At 58.8% G+C, this 1,770-nt stretch overlaps 1 protein-coding gene across 1 annotated transcript in view; it reads right to left on the reverse strand.

Moving 5' to 3' along the window:
- Nucleotides 1-887: 887 nt before the first annotated feature.
- The window catches only part of ENDOU (endonuclease, polyU-specific), a gene marked incomplete at both ends in the record, with an annotated part of 4,946 nt that continues 4,063 nt past the window's right edge, over nucleotides 888-1,770 (reverse strand). Inside the window, 3 exons of the mRNA XM_010004631.1 lie at nucleotides 888-994; nucleotides 1,074-1,187; nucleotides 1,324-1,523. Of these exons, the coding sequence (XP_010002933.1) occupies nucleotides 888-994; nucleotides 1,074-1,187; nucleotides 1,324-1,523 (421 nt within the window). The remainder of the gene's footprint in view (nucleotides 995-1,073; nucleotides 1,188-1,323; nucleotides 1,524-1,770) is intronic.

Raw genomic sequence — 1,770 nt, forward strand, 5'->3', positions numbered from 1 at the left:
GTGGGTGGGGGCGGGAAAAAGGGGGTTCAAGGATCAGAGCCCCAGGTCCTCTTGGCTCCTGGGGCAGCGGGGCAGGGAATTCAAGCACAGCCCATCTCCATGGGCAGGTGGGCACCAACACACCTTCTCCAGGGAGGGGTCCAGAGCAGCTTCTTGCTGGTCTGAGGGGCCACCAGACAGAGCCCCCCCCCCCAACTTTTTAGAGGGTGTGTAGTGAAAGGACAAGTGGGAAGGGCTTGAAACTGGGATTGGGGAGATGGAGGTTGGAGATGAGGAAGAAAATCTTCACTGGGAGGTTGGGGAGATGCTGGAACAGGTTGGGCAGGGAAGCTGTGGCTGCCCCATCCCTGGGGGTGTTGAAGGGCAGGTTGGATGGGGCTTGGAGCAACCTGGGCTGGTGGGAGGGGGTCCCTGCCCATGCAGGGGGTGGATTTGGATGCTCTTTAGCTCATGGGATGGTTTGGGTTGGAAGGGACCTTCAAGCCCACCCAGATGATCCCACCAGATGATCTTCAAGGTGCTGCCCCATCCCTGGAGTGTTCCAGGTATCTGATGTGGGGCTTGGAGCAGCCTGGGCTGGTGGGAGGGGTCCCTGCCCATGCAGGGGGAGCTGGATCTAGATGATCTTTAAGGTCCCTCCAACCCAACCCAGTCTGGGATCCTCTGCTCTTCTGAACCTCAAATCTCTCACCTCTGCTCTGGGAGCCCCTTTGACCAATCGCATCATCTTTTCTGGCTCTTCCCACCTTTCCTCCATCCCAGGGTCCCCCCCAGTGAGGCAGAGGGACCCAGGCAGGGTGAACATCCCCCCCGGTGCATCCCCAGCTGGGATGCAGCAGATCTGGGGTGGCTTCCAGTTGCTGTGGATCCCCCCTGAGATCACTCACCGGCCCGTCGAAGTTGTGGCTGAAGTAGTTGACCAGACCCCGTTTCTCCAGGAGGTAGAAGCGGATCCAGTTGTGAAATCCTGACACTTTCCCTTTCTTCACCTCCCCTGAACACGAGGGAGAGCCTGGGTTGAGTTCCCTGGTCCAGTTTCCCCCTGGTTCCCCCCACATCCCAGAGGGATCTACCTGAGAAGACGTGCTCGAAGCCGCTGGAGTCCTTCTCACCGTCCCTCCTGGAGTAGAGGCCAAACCACATCTCCTTCAGATCGGCCACAAACTCCTGCTCGGAGCCGTAACGACCTGCAGGGAAGGTTGGGTGGAAAGGAGGAGAGCTGGGAGCATCCCCACCACGTCCTGCCAGCTCTGGAGAGCCCTCTCCTCCCCCACCTCCAGCAGCATCTTCCCAGATCATCCCCCACCCAGCTCCACGACTCACTTTTTTGGTGGAGGAAGGCAAAGAGTTTCTTCATCAGCTCAGTTTCCATCACCTCCTTCAGGAAGGTGTCCTGCTCCCTCAGCTCCTCTGCTGTCACCTCCTCCTCCCTGCCAGTCACCCTCTGGTAGTTGTCCAGCAGTTTAATGAAGCTTGAGTAGGTGGGTTTGGAGAAGAGCTTCTCGTTGACGTGTTTGTAGAGCCTGGGAGAGAGCAGATCCTGCACTCAGCAGAGGTCATGGAACCACAGGATGGGTTGGGTTGGAGGGACCTGAAAGCCCATCCAGTCCCACCCCCTGCATGGGCAGGGACCCCTCCCACCAGCCCAGGCTGCTCCAAGCCCCATAGCAGATACCTGGAACACTCCAGGGATGGGGCAGCACCTTGAAGATCATCTAGTGGGATCATCTGGGTGGGCTTGAAGGTCCCTTCCAACCCAAACCATCCCAT

The sequence above is a fragment of the Chaetura pelagica genome, unplaced genomic scaffold (assembly GCF_000747805.2).
Source record: "Chaetura pelagica isolate M959 unplaced genomic scaffold, ChaPel_1.0 scaffold609, whole genome shotgun sequence".
Taxonomy (NCBI): Eukaryota; Metazoa; Chordata; class Aves; order Apodiformes; family Apodidae; genus Chaetura; species Chaetura pelagica.